The sequence below is a fragment of the Sorex fumeus genome, unplaced genomic scaffold, assembly GCF_029834395.1.
Source record: "Sorex fumeus unplaced genomic scaffold, SorFum_2.1 ptg000055l, whole genome shotgun sequence".
Lineage (NCBI taxonomy): Eukaryota > Metazoa > Chordata > Mammalia > Eulipotyphla > Soricidae > Sorex > Sorex fumeus.
Window position 1 is genome coordinate 16850701 of NW_026606112.1, and position 19239 is coordinate 16869939.

Genomic DNA, 19239 nt, shown 5'->3' on the forward strand with positions numbered 1-19239 from the left:
TCCATGCTGGACAAGAAGGGGAGAGAATTCGTGGAAGCTGCTTGTTATTGCCATCAAGGAGAAGGGGAGAGAATAAGAAAATAAATTGAGAAATTCCCTTAGCTGTTTCTTTTCCCCGAGGCGAGTTTCAGTGTGTGTGTGTGTCTGAGTTAATGTTATGTGTTCTGTCGCCTCTCCCTGTCTGCCTTCCCAGTGGAATCATCTTAATGAGAATTATGTGAAAACTGTGTTGCTATCCCGTAGGGGATCTCTGCACAGGGCTGTTTTAAAGTGGGGTTGCTGTGATTTGGGCAGACTTGACCTTGATCACATCCATTTACGTAAAGGTCGCAGAGATGCACTTTTCTCCTCTTCCTTCCCGTGCCAAGCAGGTCTTTGGTGTGAAACGTGGCTCACGAGGCTTTTCCTTCCCATCCCCATCCCTGTCTTGGACTCCAGGGTGCGTATTTCATTGTGTGCCAGACACTGCCCAGCCATTTATATTCTTTTTCCAGGTACCTTCAAGAGCGATTAAAGCAACTTCACGAGGAGGTCAACCTCTTGAAATCGAACATCGCCAAATACAAGGTAGCAAAAGCAGGATTGATTCACGATGGTCGCTAAATGTCGCTCTATTTTCATGACCCTTCATGTGCCAGAGATATTTTAGTGCTTGCCTGCCCTCCCAGAGAGAGTCTAGATCAAGACGGCCAGTAAGAATCAAATAGCCAACAAAACCCAAACAGCTTCTGCAAACGCCTCTTGGGGCTGGTTCCTGGGCTGGGCACACTGAGATCATCTGATGGTGGACTCAGTACTGACCTATCTTCTTTAGTCCATACAAAATGACACTGCTTACTCGAGGTTTCAAGACGAGGTGCCTTCACTGGGTAGTATTTGTCTCTCAGCCTCCATGAGAAAATGGTTTCCGAGCAATGCAGAAACACAACGCGGGAAATCACCCTCTACATGCGAGTGCCCACGTCCCACAGAATGTTTAACTTCTCCCCACTGATCCCCAGTCTAATTCCAGCACCATTAGTTTGATAATATCTACTTCTGCAGATGTTAGTTGTAAGTGTTATAATTAGAAAAATCTCCTGGGTTTCTCTGCTTGGAAAATAGATTGATTTCTCTTCCCGAGGCTGGAGTTTTGACAGCAGTCTCGATGCTGGAGAGTCTTCTCCAGTCTCTGGCATTTTGTGTTGGTGTTTTGTTGGGGTATTTCCCCCCCAGATGTCTCTGCTTTCTGTGGGGCCACACTCCTGTAGAGAACAGTTTCTGTCTAGACATGGAACTGGACACTGCTAGATAGGTTCATAACTGACACACGCTTTTAAACTCTCTTCATATATTCATTTTGCTTTGTTCACTTTGTGGGAGGGCTGGGGTGGGGGGGGGCCCACACCCAGCTTTCTTCAGGAGTTATTCTTGGCTCTCTGCTCAGGAGTGACTCCTGGTGGTACTCAGGGGACCATCTGTGGTGCTGGGGATTGAACAGGGGTCAGCCATGTGCAAGGCCTTCACCTCCACGTGCAAGGCCTTCACCGTCACCTCCACATGCAAGGCAAGGGAAGGGCATTCAAAGACGTGTAATGAGACATTCATGCTGTCCTCTTTTCTGCCTCCTAAGAGAACAAATGGGTGATGTTTTTTGTGTTGACTGTTAGTTAATCTCCTCTTTCTTTTCTTTGGAGCTAGGGACCAGGTTTGAGCTATACCGGCCATGCTCAGGGCCAACTTTTGGCCTTCTGCTCAGGGATCACTCTTAGCAGTGCTCAGGGTGGGGTGCGAGGTATCCATACCCAGCCCTGGGTGTGTATTTTAGACCTTTATTCAGTTCTGCATGTGGCACTGGCTATAATGAACACATGACTTGCAAGTGAGGCTCTGCCCCATGAATGGCATGTAGGTAGCACAGGTCCACTCATCTCTTGTGCTCACAGAGGAGGCCACTAACTGGATCACGATTCTTCTTCCAGCCCAGCCACAGACTCCTTCCAGATGCCCCCAATGATCTTGTGGCGTGCATGAAAATAAACCTTCCTTCATTTCCTGTCTGTGAGCAGGGACAGCGACAGCAGGGGTCAGAGCAGTAGTACAGTGGGGAAGGCACTCGCACACAGCTGACCCGGGTTTGATTGCCAACACCAAATATGGTCCTCCAGATCCTGCCAGGAGTGATCCCTGAGCAACTGGGACAGGAGTAAGCCCTGAGCACCACTGGATGTGGCCCCAAACATTTCTCCCCCTCTCCCCCAACAACAACAACAACAAAAAACAGAGTCATTTCCATAATTAGTGACTAATCAGTGACTCGCCCCTTAGGTGGAGATTTTGCTTCTGATTTTACTTAGCAGATGCATTGTGGTGTCTTGACTGTTGAGCACTCTGTAATGCCTGTTGTTCTGCTCCCTACTAACTTACAGGTTAGCATTGTATCACTGTAGCACTGTCATCCCGTTGTTCATCAATTTGCTCAAGGGTGTGCCAGTAATGTCTCCATTCATCACAGCCCTGAGATTTTTTTTCTTTTTTTTATTAGTGAAACACCATGTGGTACAGTTGTAAACTTACAATTTTTGTTGCTTGGGTTTCAGTTGTACAATGATTGAGTACCCATCCCTCCACCAATGCCCATTCTCCTCCTCCAGTGCTTCTATCCCTCCCATCCCACCCCACTCCTGTGGCAGGGCATTCCCTTTTGTTTTCTCTCTCCTTTTGGGTGCTGTGGTTTGCAAAAGAGGCATTGAGTGGCAGTCATGTTCGGTCTATAGTCTACTTTCAGCATGCATTTCTCATCTTGGGAGGATCCACCCAACACCCTTTATTTGGTGCTCCCTTCTCTATCTGAGCTGCCTTTTCCCCTAACATGTGCGGCTCGCCTCCAAGCCATGGAGTGAACCTCCTGGTACCTATCTCGGCTATTCTTGGGTGTTAGTCTCCCATTTTGTTACTTCATATTCCCCAGAGGAATGCAATCTTTCTATGTCTGTCCCTCTCTTTCTGACTCATTTCGCTTAGCATGATTCTTTCCATGTAGTACCAATTTTATGTAAATTTCATGACTTCATCTTTTCTAACAGCTGCATAGTACTCCATTGTGTAGATGTACCAAAGTTTCTTTAACCAGTCATCTGTTCTCGGGCACTCCGTATTTTCCAGATTTTGGCTATTGTGAATAGTGCAGCAATGAACATAGAATTGCAGATGTCATTTTGACTGTAATTTTTTGCCTCTCTGGGATATATTTCCAGGAGTGGTATTGCTGGGTCAAATGGGAGCTCAATTTCTAATTTTTTGAGATTTATCCATACTGTTTGCCAGCCCTGAGGTTTTAACAGCCTCTCCTCTCGTCCTTCCCAACTCTGCCATGTAGGAGGTTTTTCAGGGTCAGAAGAATGAGACTGTTATTGTTACTGTTTTTGGCAGATCAGATACGCCATGGGTAGCTTGCCAGGCTCTGCTGTGTGGGCAACATACTCTTGGTAGCTTGCTGGGCTCTCTGAGAGGGACGGAAAATATGTATATATATATATATACATATATATATATATATTTCCCTCTATGATTTTTTTGGTAAATTAATCTGTAAGTGATTTGATTAGTAGGCAACAAATCAAGTCACTTACAGATTAATTTACAAAAAAAATAAAACCACCACCAACCAAACCAGCAACAAGACAATAATAAAAAAAAAAAACCCAACCCATTCCCAAGTCAATAAGAATCGGAACTCTGGCCGGGAGTGTGATTTCTGAAGGCTGGGCAGCAGTGAGGTCCCAGGCACTGAGTGCGGGTGGGAGACTGCTTCCGCTCTACTCGGGCCTTTTCCACAGCTGCGTTTTCTGACCAAGTTTTTTCTTTTACTCCTGGTGCTGCTTCAGAGTGCTCTTGAGAGGCGGAAAAACTCCAAAGGCCAGAGTAAATCCAACAGCAGCGCTTTGACCGGAGTCCTGTCAGCCAAGCAAGGTAGGATTTATACCTGAGGATAGGGATGGGGGAGCGCCCCTAGGAACATAGGCCGGAGCCCACGCCGGCCTCCACCAACCTGCTGTGGGAACTGGAAACCCGGACAGTTAAGCTTCACCCATCACAGTTGCCTAAATCCCAGGTGAAAATCGAGACTCCTGAGCATACCACGTTGAATGAGATATAAAGTAGAAGGCAACCAATCTCAGTTAAGAAAATATTAACACACAAGGCTCAACCTGTAACATATTAGTAATCTCCTAGACAAGGGCTTATGGCTCATACAACAATCTTCACACACTTTCGTCTAAGGAAATCTTTTTTGATCATGTTTAGCAAATTATTCATAACAAGCAATACAAAATACATTATTTAGGTCCTGCTATTGGGGCAGGCTTGGGTAATGGTTGGGAAAATTGGAAATAATGGTGGTGGGAAGGTATAATGGTGGTGTGATATGTGTTGAAATATTGAGTGTAATCAAGCATCGTATGTAACAAAACAACTTTATGAAAATAAAGTAAAATTAAAATAAAATCGAAACTCCTGGGCCCTACCCCAGAATCAGGTGAGTGAGGGGTGAAACTGGACCACGTGCATGGTGATGCTGTTTAGGGAGCCTGTTTGGACAGCCTCTGCCTCCAGCTGTTTCTCGTGGCTGCAGCCCTTCTGCGCCCCTCCCCGCCATGCCCTGCTCGTCCTTCCCCTCCTCACCAGCCCAGTGCTTCTGAGGGGATGTTTCCATCTCATCGAGTTTTTCCTCCCGGTGCCTCTGATCACACTAGAAAAGTCTCAGAGCTGCTCGAATCCCCCCCTCCCCTCCCCCACTTGGAACCCAGGCCTTTCTCAAAGAAGCTTTTATTGATTGTAATTTCGTTCCTCCCTCATGTCAATTCCGATGAAAAATAATGATCTCCCAGGAAGAGTCCAGGGGAATAAATAGCAGGGAGCTGCCTCCCGACACTTCAGACTTGGGAATTCATAAGCCTCGGGTTGAACACGCTTGTCTGGCCCATTTTCAGGTTATTGGCAGGGCACATCTCAGTGACCACACGACAGGCTTCATCCCAACTAGAGTGGCTTGTGGGTGGTGGGGGGGGAGGGAAAGTGCTGAAGCGCCAACCTACCTAATTAATCAGGCCACTTTCCCCAGCACCTTCCTTCCACCCAACTGGAAAAAAAGACACCCTAGAATAGTCTTTTTACAAGAAAGCTGCAGTACTCGGCATTAAAATGGGAAGCAGCATGAACAAGCGGAGCTCTGGCTGTACTCGATAGCTAAACATCTTTGAATATTGACAACCCAGTATTATTCCCCACTAGGAACACCAACCACACTCAGCCACCCGTGGGTGAGCTGTAAACCTGGCGCCTCCATTCCAGATAACCATTCGACAGCCCGCTATGAAAGGCTTTAAACGGATCCCCCCTCAGACCAGCAAGAAATAATTACAAACATGTGCAAGCATTTTGCTCCAAGGAAGTTCTTCCTACATTAGTTATAATAAAAAAAATGGAAATAACAGAAAGGTCCATAAAGTAATTATGTCAGTTGTTATATACATGGACGACTAAGCAGCCGCTGTGGTTAATGTTTTAGAAGAGAAAGCAGGCTTCTGCCTATTTTTGGAGACGTATGTCTGAATTTGTATATCTACATATAGGCCTGTAGGGAAGGGGATTCAAAGACATGTAATGAGACATTCATGCTGTCCTCTTTTCTGCCTCCTAAGAGAACAAATGGGTAATGTTTTTTTGTGTTGACTGTTGGTTAATCTCCCTTTTCTTTCCTTTGGAGCTAGGGACCAGGTTTGTGCTACACCAGCCATGCTCAGGGCCAACTTTTGGCCTTCTGCTCAGGGATCACTCTTAGCAGTGCTCAGGGTGGGGTGTGAGGGACCTAACTGGGGTCAGCCAGTTGCAAGGCAAGTGTCCTCTGCCCTGTACTATCTCTCCAGTCCCCATCACCTCTTTCTGAAAATATGCATATATAAAATATATTTTTCTGCCGTCTAAGTCATGCCAGCCCCCTGGCAAACCTCATGTCAGGGGATATGCTGACGTCCAGCAAGGAGCTCAGAATAGGAGTCACTGGGGCTCACCGGCGCTGAGACCCAAGTCTGTGTTCTGAAATTCCAGCCCCTGACTTTCCTGGAGGAAATAATGACTTTCCAGGAAGGAGTTTTTTTTCTTTTCTTTTTCTTTTTTTCTCAATTGTAGATATCAAATAAATTCATCCATTTGAAAGTGGTTTTGGAAGTGTCAAACACAACAGATCGTTCTTTCAAAAATCCCTTTCTAAGGGCTAGGGATATAGCTCAGTGACTATCCTTGCATGCTTGAGACCCCGGATTCGATCTTTGCACCACAAAATAAAACAAACAACCAGTCAGTAACATGCTGAGTCCTCCTTTGTACCCCCCACAGCCCTAGCAACCGGAAGTTGGTTATTATTTTTTTAATCAAATTCAGGGACTAGAGAGATAGGACAGTGAGCAGGGCACTGGCGTTGCACCAGCCAACCCGCGTGCCATCCCCGGCACCCCGGAGTCATCCCCCCCCAGCCCTGCCAGGAAAGATCCCTGAGTGCAGAACCAGGAGTAAGCCCTGAGCACTGCTGGACCAAAAAATAAAGTGAATGTAAATAAATAATAAAAATCAAGTTCACATACTTAAATTGTTGCTAGACCCCCTTGAGAACCATCTCCTTTCTGCTTCATCTTTGCGCCAAATGTCATTTTGTGCCACTTTTGAGCGAGAAGTGTCAGTATAAGCTGCGTTGGAGGCTGGAAACCCCAGCATCAGGGAGGATCAGAATCTGAGCTGTCCCTGTTGTACCCTCCCTAGTTCAAGATCTGTTATCAGAGGGTCACGGATGCAGCCTCCCGGCAACACCACAATCCATCTCGGACCTGAAATCTCTGGCCACCGCCCTTCTGGAGACAATCCACGAGAAAAACATGGTCATCCAGCATCAGCGGCAGACCAACAAGTAGGTGGGGGCTGGGTTCCGGAGGAGGGCGGGGGGAAACATGGGTCCAGGCTGCCAGCGGTGACAGCCAGGCAGGCTGTCAGAGAAGGACCTCAGAGTCCTCCCACTGGAAAGAACAGACATTCAGCAGTGCCTCAGCAGGGCCGGAGCCATAGGGCAGTGGGGAAGGCAACTTACCTTGCACCTAGCTGGCTTGGGTTCGATCCCCGGCATCCCATATGGTCCCCCAAACCCCAGTGATTCATGGGCCAGGAGTCAGCCCCAAGCATGACTGTGTGATTCCCAAAAAACAAAATTAAGTCAATTAAAAAAAAACTATGTTAGAACCCCTCCTGGGTTAGGGCTGGAGGCCCACAGTGGAGCAGTAGGGACCAGTACTATTGCTCTCAAATGCTTTCTCGGAACGCTTTCTCTGAGCCACCTCCAGGCTGGGCTCGGGCACTGAGGGTGGCATTGTTGACCCGGCTGTCCTTCGGATCTGCACCCAGGCCTGTGTTTCCAGGAGAGTGCCACTGCCACAGCAGGTGGTTGTGAGACTCCAGCAACTCTGCCTGCAGGACACGGAGCACGGAACCCCAGGCTGCTGGCCGCTCAGGTTACTTTCAGATGAGCAAACAAAAAAAGGTGTCAAACGCAACTCTAATTCAAACCCCATATCAGGCTTATTTTTTTTTCCCTTTTTGGGGGGGAGGGGGTTACACCTAACGATTCACAGAGGTTACTCCTGGATTTGCACTCAGGAATTACTCCTAGTGGGCCTTGGGGGACCATATGGGATGCTGGAAATCGAACCCGGGACAGCCATGTGCAAGGCAAACACCCTGCCCACTGTGTTATCACTCCAGCCTCCAGACTTGGTTTCTATAAGCCTATATACTCGCTGGACAAAGTCCAGTTCAAGTAAGTTAAATAGACACACGGGGTGGGGTGGGGGGGGACCAGGGAACATGATCAGAAAATGGTGAATAAATAACATATCAGAGCAGCAAATGCCTCGAAAACCGAAGCATTTCCTGCACAAGAGACCCATGCTGGTGACACAGGGCTGCGTTTAGAAACATCCACCCATGGTATAAGGCTCCACTGCAGCTGGCTTGAAATGTATCTTTTTCTTTTTTTGAACAGAGGACCCTACGTTTTCATTCTGCGTAGCGCCCTGCAAATACATCGCTGGTCTAGGTCACATGTGCAGAAGTAGGTGTGGAGGTGTGGGGGCAAAGATCAGGTACAGAAAGGCTGGGCTTTCAACAAGCAAGGCGGGGGTGGGGGGAGTGTGGGGCAGGAGGGTGCCCCAGGAGAGTGATGGAGAATATTGTGAAAACCAAACAGAAACAGAGCCCCGGGAGTGGGGGACGGTGGTACCCACAGGAGACCGAGATCTCTCTGTGACAGGCCATGAGCAGTGGAGGGAAGCCGGAGCTCTCAGAGGGCTGACAGGGATCATTTATGACAGGAGAAGTGTTCAGAATTCTTTTAAAGGAAATCTTCACCCAGGAATGAGGCAGCCAGATGCGGGAACATGGATCCTAACCTTCTCAGGGGAAACAGCCCGAATGGGAATCTTCCCCAGAATAGGTACCAGGTCTATTTTATCCCAGCAAAATCCCCACAGGCTGCCGGGTTCCCGTGAGCCTCCTTTGTTCTCCCCAACTCCCCAGAAAGCACCCACTGGGGTGCTCAAACCTGCTTAGGTCTCCTGCTCCCTGAGGTGCTCCCAGCCAGTAACTTCAGCCCCTCCTTTCGGCGAGAACAGAACCATTTGTCATGAACCCCAAGACCTGCAGTTCTCTTCACGGGACCTGAGCCCCTTTGTCTCCCACTGAGGGGGCTTCTTCCCCTTCTGGGGCTTTCTTTCGCCCCTTCCGTCTCTTCCACTTTTGCCCCTTCACTGACAAATGTTCCTTTAAAGGAATTTAAAGAAAGTCTCAGCCCCTTCCTGCCCTTTCCATCCCTGCACTCTTCCTGTGCCCATCACATCCCTTCCTCTGCTCTGCCACACCCCACGATGCCTTCCACCTCGAATCTTTGTCAACGACTAAACCATCGATTCTTCTTCAACAGACCCCCAGGTTAGACTTACTTGTTGCCTGATTTAAAATGTATACTAGGGGGTGGAGAAATAGCCCAGTGGGGTCTCCTGGCAAGCACCCCAATTTCATGTCCAGGACCCTATGTGGTCTTCCTAGCACTACCTGGATGATCCCTGAGCACAGGACTGTGAGCACTGAGCACTGCTGGGTGTGGTCCCAAAACCAAAGGGAGAAAGAGAAGAAATTCCTGTTCAGAGGAGTTTCCTGTGTAGGGTGTGGGATGGGGCAATACTGGAGTGTAGGAGTTGACCACCCCCTGTGATATTATGCTGATATCACGGTGTCCCCCAAACCTCCTCATATCGGATTCATCAGAAGAAACTTCCTTAAGGCTGCCCGCAGTCCACTCTGCTATGTCAGTCCCAGCTCCCACCTTGAGATCCGTCTTGCTGGGCTCCTCGCCTCTTGCCAATGATACCCGGCCCCTCCCCCCCCTCCCCTTCTCCCCTCTTCTGATCCCTCCTGAGGGGCTCAGTCCCAGCCTCTCTTTGTCCTTCCAGTCCCCAGCAGATTCTTCTCAGAACCATCTTCCTGTCTGCACCCTGCATCAGCCGGGAGCTCTGGAGAAGAGAATTTCCTTGGATGGCCCTTTAGCTGCTACATTCCAGCGAGCTTTAAGTCAGGATGGGCTCTCTCTGCAGTGGACTCAAGGACATTTTTCAAATGTTTGTACTGGGGCCAAAGAGAGTTGAAGGGATATAATCTCTTACACTCTCTTATACTCTCAGGCAGACAAACCCGGTTCAGTTCCCAGCACCTCATACGGTCTCCCAAGCCCCACCAGTGGTGATTCCTGAGCACGGGGCCAGGAATGATCCCTGAGCACAGCCAGGTGTAGCCTCCCCCGCCTTCTACCCCCCAACACACACACACACACACACACACACACACACACACACACACACACGTTTGTGTGTGTTGACCTAGATGATCTGCTTCTAGGAATTTATTGTATAAGATAATCATCAGAATGACACCCCAACATTTCTATAAAAAATATTGATGAGATGGTCCAGCAGGTGAGGTGTTTGCCATGCACGAACTGACCCAGGCTTGATCCCTGGCACCTAATATAGTTCCCCGAGCCCTACCCAAAGTGATTCCTGAGCACAGAGCCAGGAGTAAATCCTGGGCACAGTTGGTGTGGCCCACAAAACTAAAGGATCAAAACATATATATGTATATGTCTGTATATGTACATATAATTTACTTTGGTATTTAATTGTAAGAACTAAGGAGAAAAAGAACTCATGTGTTTAATGGAACATGATTAAGATCCTCGTAAATCCATCAGCCAGAATATCATGCAGCCATTTAAAGTGCGATGTGGAACCAGGGCACCCCTAATAGGCTGATGACCTGCTTTGCATGGGGAGGCCTGGATTCTGCCTCCCGCATGACACCCCCAGAACCATCAGGGAAGACCCCCAAGCAAAGCCAGGAATAACCCCTGAGCACTGCCAGGTGTGCAATAACCCTCCCCCCAAAAAGGTAAATATCCCTGAAACAGAACATTAAAAGTGCAACAAAGCACAGTCAAAGGCTGTGCTGAGTCTTCACACACTCCTCACTGCTCCAGGCACAGTGCTTGTACATTCAGGTTTCTTTCAGACAGCACAGGGCCCCGTGATCTGCACATGGTCAAGTGATGAGTCCGCTGGAAAGATTTCCTAACGCTTGTTCCCTTTCCCTGACGCTTACACCCAATTGCTCATTAAGCTACATGCTTTCAGTTCTTCAGTATTTTCTTTCCCAGAGTCATTGCCAAGGGCCAACCCTCCACCTGCATCTACTGTCTACTCACCAGCCCACCCTTGGTTGTGAGGAAATCCTCTTGTACATGGCACCCTCAGCCCACTTTCCCTGCCCACCTCCCCACAAACCCCCCACTCACCTGCCCCCCACTGACCCCAACTCACCTGCCCCCCACAACCCCACTCACTCGCCACCCACTGACCTCACTCACCCACCACCCACTGACCCCCACTCACCTGCCCCCCACAGCCTTCCTTAGCTCACTGAGTCCCCACGCCTGCTGAGCTCAGCACTTCCGATTAGCACACCACTCCCTGTGACTCCCTGATGTGACCCCATCACCCCCTGCTACAGCCACTCCCACCCGAGCATCCCTGGCCTCCCCCCACCAAGAGGGGTTGGCCTTTCCTTCTTACCAGGGTTCATGTTTTGGGAACTTTCCTGGCAGTGGTCAGGGATCCCTAGGGTCACTCTTGCTGCTCTGTGAACTGAAGGTTCAGTGCTGTGCTTGGCAGTACTGGGGCCACCTGGGGCAGCCTCGGGGTCCAGGGCGGTGGGGTGAGGTGCACTGTGCAGTGCTGGGTATCCGATTGTCAGACCTTGGGTGCCCACCTGCCAGGCATATGCTCAAGCTCCCTGCACTAGCTGCCTGGCCCAGGCTTGTGCTTGATTTAATACACCTTTTCATTTTGACAATTATATAATAAATTTGATCTCCTAGCACAAAGTTTTAAAAGGTTAATGATACATTGGCAGGCTGCTCCTATCTCTTAGCTGCTCATTTCCCTTCCTGGCAGAAACCTTCATCCCTCATTTCTTATGTCTCCTCCCAAGGATGCATATATACACAAATGCATTGTGTATGTATTTATTAGATGGACGTAATCATATCTTTGTTTAGATATTGATATACTTTTTAATTTTATTTTATTTACAAATGGCTTATTTTTTACAACTTGGATTCGTGCGCGTGCGCGTGCGCACACACACACACACACACACACACACACGTGTGTGTCTTTTTCACAGTTCCACAATTGCTTTTTCCCCTCTAACTATTGATCTTGACGATTCTCCTTATCACGTATAATGTGTCATTTCCATACTTAGAAGATCTTAAGTTTCCTACTTTCCATGAGTATGAGAGTCGGGGAAAATTCATGGCAGGAAGTAGCCTCAGTGGAGTTGGTAGCTAGCACTAAAATATGAATTCCTTTGTCCTGCTGATGTATACCCCTTTGTGACTAAAACAAGAGAAGCCCTGTGTTTGGGTGGAGCGCGATGCAGTGGGCTTTGTTCTATGGGTGTGTACACCCCCTCCTGGTTGTCCACTGTCCAGTTGACAGAGTCCAGTGGGAGCCATCTTGAAGAACTGACTCCTATACTTGACATTTTGAAAGGATGTTCAATTAATAGACATTTCACTTGTGATACTCGATGGCCATTGTCTCATAAGGAGGTGCCGAAGCATTAATAGATAGTTGTTGAAGGACTCTTGGTCCCAAACGTTTTGCTCTCCTGGCTTTGCCCAGCAAGCCTTCCCTTTGCCAGGAGTTTTGGTCATGGTTGGTAGATGAGGACCTATTTCCCCTTTGCAATCCTTCCTGCTCAAACTTCCTGACATCATGGACATGGCTCAGCAGTAGAGTGCTGGCGTCATACGTCAAAGACCAGGGTTCAGTTCCCAGCACCTCCAAATAAATGAGTCTAAATAGAACTTCTCAGCGACCTTCTCCTTCCCTGGCTAAGACGAAATAGTTTGGAGGTCCGAGATACCGGTCCCAGTATGGTATGGGCTGCTGTGGATGGGAGCAGGGATTCAAAAGGCGTCAACTGAGAGAGGTGGGGCCAGGAACTCCCCTGGCCATTTGAGAACCAGTATCCCCTGTGCTGAGCCTGGTGTCTTACACTGCTTCTAGAAAAATGGGTGGAGTGTACTAATGCCTGCTTTTTTATTTTTTTAATTGAGGAAACACCAGTTTGCACCATTATGTGTGTTTCAGGTGTGTTTTTCACACGTCTCTAGAAGTTAGTCATTACACTATACCCACAGCCAACGTGTCCCCTGACTCCATCACAGACACTTGGCCCCCATCACAACGCTGTCCCCTTTTACCCTCTCCTTCCAACCTCAGTGCTGTGGTCCAAATCCCCAGGTTAGTTTTGGGTTGTTCTTTGTTTGTTTTGTTTTGTTTGGGGGCCACTTCCAGTGGTGCTCAGGACTTGCTCCTGACTGCGCTCAGGAATCACTCCTAGTGGTCTTGCCTACCCATGTGGGATGCCAGGGATCGAACCCTGGTCAGCTACATACAAGGCGAGCGCCCTACCTGCCGTACTATCTCTCCAGCCCTTGTTCTTTTCTAATTCTATGCACGGTGAAACCGGCCCTGACTTCAAACTGTAGTTAAATAAAAATCTTTGCTTTATTTTATTATTATTTTTTGGCTTTTATTATTATTTTTACTTTTTTGTAGGTATCAGGGTCACAACAGTGTTAAAATTTGTGGAATTTTTAAAAATGTATTTTGGGGGTTTTGTTTGGGGTCACACCTGGTGATGCTCAAGGCTTCCTCCTGACTTTGCACTTAGGAATTACTCCTGGTGGTGCTCGAGAGGGCATATGGGGTGCCAGAGATCAAACTCGGGCTGGCTGCATGTGTGACAAACATCCTACCCACTGTCCCATTGTCCAGACTCAGTACTTATTGTTCCAGTGTGCACAGTTACCGCCCCTCAGCACCACCGATGTACTCTTCACCCGCCACCACTCTCCTGATGTCACCTCTGGCCCTATCTCAGTCTCCATTGTCCTGATGTCAACTCTGGTCCCATCTCAGTCTCCCCTCCCCCCAACCCCCCACTGCTCAGTAATCTCCCTCATCCAAGGCCAAGGGTGTGAGATCATCTGATCCTGTCTGCCTTGTACTGCAACAACTTTCATAATCTCTCTTCCAAGTCTGCTTATGCCTTCCCGCTCCTGGCCTCCCAGACTCCTTCTGGGCCCCTCTCAGTGATTCAGTTCTGCACTGGCCCAGCTTCCTCTTGGCCCACCGTGACTGAATTTTCTATCCTCAGCCCTGCAACGTCTCTCTCAGGGCTCAGGCATGGCCTCTAAGAAGCCTCCTTCCTCTTGCATGCCCGTGTTCTGGAATAACACAGCGTCGCGCTCGCCAACCCACCTGGAATTCTCCCTGACCTTGGCGTCCAGCCCCACGCTGCCCAGGCTGGCCTCCTCCCTCTCCAACTGTGTTCCCAGGGCCTCTCTTTCTGTTTCCAGTATTCTAAACCCCCTTTCTCTAACTTCCCACTCTGTGTCTCAGTGAACTGCCTACACTCTTATCTGTGCATTCCCAAATATTTCCTCTTCCTGCCTGCCCTGCTGCATACTAATGGGTATCTTGGACCCTCTGCTGCCTCTCCTTATTGCCCTTGTGAAAGTTCCCCACAGTCCAGCAGATTTGTTCTGGGTCATCATCAGGAAACATCCGGATAATCTCTTCTAACAAGTCTTTCTTCTGGCAATTCCTTCCCTTCCATTCTTTTTCTGATGGGGAGGATGCGGGATGTTTTGGCCACACCCCGAGTGCTCAGGGCTTATTCCTGACTCTGCGCTTGGTGATCTAGGGACCTTGTATGGTGCTGGGACATTAAGCTTAGGTCAGCCTATCCACTGTACTATTTCTGCAGCCCTCCCCCTCTCCACCCCTGCCACCCATTCTTAGCTTCACATCCAGAATACTTCTGTGCTTGAGTACGTCTGGACTTCTCTCCTCAAACTTCTTTATCTCTCCCTTTGACCAGTCTGCATGTTCTCAGTATGGCAACCAGCTCATCCGTCTTTCACTGAGTTTGCTCCACTGTCTAGTTCCACCAAAGCGTTTGTGGGTTTCCAGGCCCAGGCATTGACCCTGGGCCCTCCCTTATCTTCTGCGTGAGCCTCTGAAAGTCTTAGTTTCTTTATCTAACAAAGTTATCATAATAAAAGCTCTCACATCAGTGGTCAGGGACTGGAGGAGAGAATGTCTCAGCAAGCACTTAGAATCATACCTGGTGCATAACCAGCAATGAAGAAATATTGAGAGATACTGATATTTTCACTGGCCTAGGTGCTTGTGGTCTATGTGTAAACATCCATCCGGGGGCTGGAGCAATAGCACAGCAGGTAGGGTGTTTGCCTTGAACACGGCCAACCCGGGTTCGAATCCCAGCATCCCATATTGTCCCCCTGAGCACCGCCAGGGGTAATTCCTGAGTACAGAGCTAGGAGTGACCCCTGTGCATCTCCAGATGTGACCCAAAAGCAAATAAATAAGTAAACAAACAAACATCTGTCTGTCTCCCACCACACTTTTCCTTCAGGTACAGGGAATGAGTCTATTTCTTGTCATCTTCCCTTCTGTCCATGATCATTATCTGCTGGTCCAGCTGAATCGAGTGGACGGAGTTGCTGTTTCCATCAGCTCCAGCTCCATAGTGCCTGCTCCAGGAAATCTCAAATAATCTTCTCCCCTCTGAGCTGCATCACACCACATCCAGTTGACCCCCCTGCCATTAATTTTTCAGTGTCAAGCCAGTCAGAGGGTCTTTGCTTTATCATTTGAAGACTCTTGGGTTGTATTTTGCAAGTCAACAGCTGTGGACGACTTCCTACATTTTACCCTTCTTATCACAGTGTGAATGATAATTAGAGAATACTTCTCCAGGCCATATAATTTAAGAAATAATGTCCTGTCCTGTCCTCCCATTGTTCATCGATTTGCTCGAGGGGGCCCAGTAACATCTCCATTGTGAGACTTCTTGTTACTGTATTTGGCATATTGAATATTCTGGGTAGCTTGCCAGGCTCTCCAAGAGGGGAGGAGGAATCGAACCCGGCTCAGCCAGGCTGGCTGCACGCAAGGCAAACACCCTACCGCTGTGCTATCACTCCAGCCCCAGACTCAAGAAATAATGTAAGATGTATATTATATAAGAAGTATAAGAAGTAACCTGTTGAGGTGTTAGTTAAGAACATGCATTTTGGAAATAAACTGAGGCTCATCTGGACTCATCACCAATTGAATCCTGCTTGTGGTTTGGGTCAGTGTAACAAACTTCTGTGTTCGTTTCCTAATGGGCAGAGTAGAGTGTGTGGCACAAAAATAGTAGGTATTGGGAAAAGGCACGGTTTGATAATGAGCTGTGTGGCTTGAGGCAAAATTCTTAACCTTTCTGTTCCTTAGGGTCTGTATTATAAAGGAGAGTCATGATATAATGCACACTGCAGGACTTATTTTCAGGTGGGAAAAGAATGCAAGTTCAGTTGGATGTTCCTACTAAGCAGAGCTTGGGCTCTTGCTCAGAACCCAGACTCAGGGGCAGTCACTTTTACTTTCTCCGCTGATGGTAGTGGAGCTGCTATTATGACTGAGGCATTAGTACCAGTATACTTTTACAAGGTTTCTATGGGATGCATTTTACTAGCTCCAGTCCTACAAAGGATGCTTGAGAAGGCAGGATGCCAGAAAAAGCAGTCACCACTGGCTGTCATAGGCAGGGTACGCCTAAGGAGACTGTTGGGCACACCAGCAAATTCACCTCAGGCAGACATGGCTGTGTATCCAGGAACCTCAGAAAAAAAAAAATCAAAAGTCTCTTCCCCGCACCCTGATGGCATCTTTTGGCGTACACAGAGGATTTTAGCTTTATCTTTTGTTTCCGAGAGGCAGCCACATACAGATGATCTGATCTTGTTAAGAAACAGGTGTCAGCTTGAGTACCGCTATGATTGCTTGGCAAACCCATCAGTTGCGGAAGGAAGCTTGCATCAGAAGTTCTGAGCAAAATATTGAAAGTGGGATTATGAAGAATGGTGGTTCTTGAAGGGCTAGAGACAGGAAAGTGGAATAGTCCCAAGAAATGGAGTGGAAATGGAAAGTAATTGATAAAGACTATGCAGAGTTTGAGATGTAAGGAAAAGAAGAAAATCCCTAAGTACCTAGATGAAGAAAACACATATAGTAATGTCAAAGAATTCTCTGTGAACTCAAGGGGAATATTAATTAAGATGCTGCAAGTCAATTCAGGTAAAATAAAGATGAATTCAAAGCCACATATATATGTGCAGATATATACATATTCATGGCTCTGTATGTCTGTGGGTGTGTGCTGCTATCTCTGGAATATAAAGAGAGAAGTGGGAGAACAATTCTGGCGTTCTGATTTCTCCCGCTGAAAGGCATTGAAACTTTGCTATTAAGGTGATTTCCACATCATTTTAGCACAGCAGTGCCAAGAAAATCCCCCAAATAATGTAAAGACTGGTTTTTCAATTTCCAGCCAATGGAAAGTGATTGAAGTTTCAGATGACTATCAAATCATTTCCAACTATATTTAATTTTGTGTAGCATGAAGGAGGGGAAATGTAGATTCACATTTATGTCCATGCATATAGAGAAAGTGAGGATTCCAGATAAACAATTTTAAACACACATTCCAGTGTGGTTCATTTTCACAGTGAGTCAGAATGGTCACCTTGGAAAACAAGACAGCTATTCTTCTGGTTCTGCAGCCATTGCAAATTCTCTTGAAATACCTGTTTTTAAATTCACTCCATAGATAATTACAAGCCATGAGAAATGAAAAGCATGTATTTCATCAAATGTGGTTGCTGAACACCTCCTGTCTACCAAGCATTATTCTCCATATCAAAGACATAGTTCTACAGATAGAATAAAGCAGATATTACTATTTTATTGACTTAGTAACATTATCCAGACATGTTTACCCATTGTATTTTGTTAGACAAAGTTGTTTCCAGGATTCAAATTCATGGGGACTGGAGAGGTAGTACAAGGGTGCCCTGTCATCCCTGCCAATCCCAGTTGGTCTCCAGCATAACATATGGTTCCCTGAGCAAACCTCTATCTACCAGGTATTACTTCTAAGCACAGGCTCAGAAACAGCCTCTGAGTACAGCTTAAATGGGCCTGAAAAAGGTAAAAGGTAAAGGCCCTCCCGTTGATCATCGATTTGCTCGAGCGGGCCCAGTAACGTCTCCATTGGAGACTTTGTTGTTACTGTGTCTGGCATATGGAATACTCTCGGTAGCTTGCCGGGCTCTCCGAGAGGGGCGGAGGAATCGAACTCGGGTCGGCCATGTTGGCCGCTTGTAAGGCGAACGCCCTACCCGCTGTGCTATCGCTCCAGCCCAGAATAAACTAAACTATGCATTTTTTTTAAAAGTTTGCCCTTTACCTTTATGAACTTTCAACACTCAGTTCCTGACCAAAATGATCATTTCCAACTATTATTGTCATACTGGTCCCTTCTCTATCCTAACTGCCCTTCTCCTGATACCTGATATCCTTTCAGTATCTGCATCACAAACCATAAGGCTCAAAGTGAGAGAGAGACAGACAGGCAGAGAGACAGATAGATGGAAAGAGAGAGAGAAACAGAGAGAGAGACAGAGAGAGAGAAGAAAAGTGCCTATCATAGAGGCAGGCAGGGGTGGGAGGGAAACTGGGGACATTGGTGGTGGAAAATATTGAAAGGACAGATATTGGAACATTATATGACTGAAAGCCAGTCATGAACCACTTTGTATCTCACTGTGATTCTATTTAAAAAAAAAATAATATTTTGCTTTGCAGAATTAAAATTCACACTCCATGAATGAATATGTGATACACTGGAGCCTGAAAGATAGTACAGTCGAAGGACACTTACCTTGCACACAACAGACCCAGGTTCAATCCCAGACACCCCATATAGTTTCCCAAGCCTGTCAGGAGTGATCCTTAAGCCAAAGCCAGGAGGGGCTGGAGTGATAGCACAGCGGGTAGGGCATTTGCCTTGCATGTGGCTAACCCGGGTTTGATTCCTAGTGTCCCATATGGTCACTAGAGCATCACCAGGAGTTATTCCTGAGCTCAGAGCCAGGAGTAACCCCTGTGCATTGCCGGGTGTGACCCAAAAGAAAAAAAAAGGACAAAGCCAGGAGTCAGTCTTGAACTCCACTAGATATGGCCCTGAAACAGAAACAAACAGATGTGATACTACAACTACTCAAAGCTAGTTTTCAAGGTCAGCAATTCCCCAAAAGAAATTTTATAGGATACTAGTGAAATGGTTTGGTTTCCCAGGGGATCTCTTTTTTGTGGAAAAGGATCACTTTTAGGACAACATCTTAGTCTTTCTCTAATAATTCACATGTATTTTTGGTGTTTTTTTAATAGTGGACTCATGCATGTGTTTATATATGATTCACATTAACAAATGCCCCATTTTTAGCATAGATACTGTGGATTTATTCCTCCTTGGAATCCCTTCTGATAAATGAGTGTTAGATTTTATCACTTTGCAAACATCAAGGAGTGTGATCATCCAAACCTAGATCGTGTTTGGTTTGGCTAATCATCCTCACACTAAGGGGAGTAGGACACTGGTCTTGGACAACTGTCATTATGT

At 47.2% G+C, this 19239-nt stretch overlaps 1 protein-coding gene across 1 annotated transcript in view; it reads left to right on the forward strand.

Annotated features, from left to right (window-relative positions):
* CCDC149 (coiled-coil domain containing 149) overlaps positions 1–19239 on the forward strand; it is a 151408-nt gene that overhangs the window by 103893 nt on the left and 28276 nt on the right. The window contains exons 7-9 of the mRNA XM_056125578.1: positions 495–567; positions 3867–3951; positions 6799–6943. Coding sequence (XP_055981553.1) covers positions 495–567; positions 3867–3951; positions 6799–6943 — 303 coding nt within the window. The remainder of the gene's footprint in view (positions 1–494; positions 568–3866; positions 3952–6798; positions 6944–19239) is intronic.